The 528-nt window shown below is 40.3% G+C and overlaps 1 protein-coding gene across 1 annotated transcript in view; it reads right to left on the bottom strand.

Moving 5' to 3' along the window:
- The window catches only part of T265_15248 (hypothetical protein), a gene marked incomplete at both ends in the record, with an annotated part of 46,533 nt that extends 46,149 nt beyond the window's left edge, over positions 1-384 (bottom strand). Inside the window, one exon of the mRNA XM_009177247.1 lies at positions 219-384. Coding sequence (XP_009175511.1) covers positions 219-384 — 166 coding nt within the window. The remainder of the gene's footprint in view (positions 1-218) is intronic.
- Between the last annotated feature and the right edge of the window lie 144 nt (positions 385-528).

Here is a 528-nt window from a genome sequence, read left to right as displayed (position 1 = left end):
AAAAAATCTCTACGAAAGATTATATATATATATATATATATATAGTACTCAGTGGTAACCACTCGTTCGGTTAATATAAATTGCGTAACTTCCTTTGACCGCATTATTCCGTCGGTATTACTGACTACAACTCAAGAGGTAGAAGCTACGCAATCTGACTGTAACATTAACATCACCAGCAGCAGAACAAAAAGTAAAATGACCTCTACAAAGCCTACCACAATTTTCGTTAAAGTCCACTTTCATTTCCAGTCTTGTCGGTGTGCCTTCTTCAACGGTGATTTCTTCGCACTTCAAGTAAGGTTTTTCGTCTGATTTTCCAGTCGAATCAATGGAACTCGGAGTGGATGCGCGCGACGGGGTCTCCTTTAAGGCTAGCTGTCCCTGAAAAAGATGTAGATGTCTGCTAACCAGATTGTCAAATGGAGTAAATCCGCAGAAGAGTGCGTTTCCAGTCTTGTTCAAGGATCTTAAATGCATGGAATGTGGTTGCGAAGAGCTATATCCTACACTGTCAACGTATTTTGG

Source organism: Opisthorchis viverrini, assembly GCF_000715545.1.
Source record: "Opisthorchis viverrini unplaced genomic scaffold opera_v5_407, whole genome shotgun sequence".
In the NCBI taxonomy this organism is placed as follows: domain Eukaryota; kingdom Metazoa; phylum Platyhelminthes; class Trematoda; order Opisthorchiida; family Opisthorchiidae; genus Opisthorchis; species Opisthorchis viverrini.
This window is presented reverse-complemented; position numbering and strand designations above follow the sequence as displayed.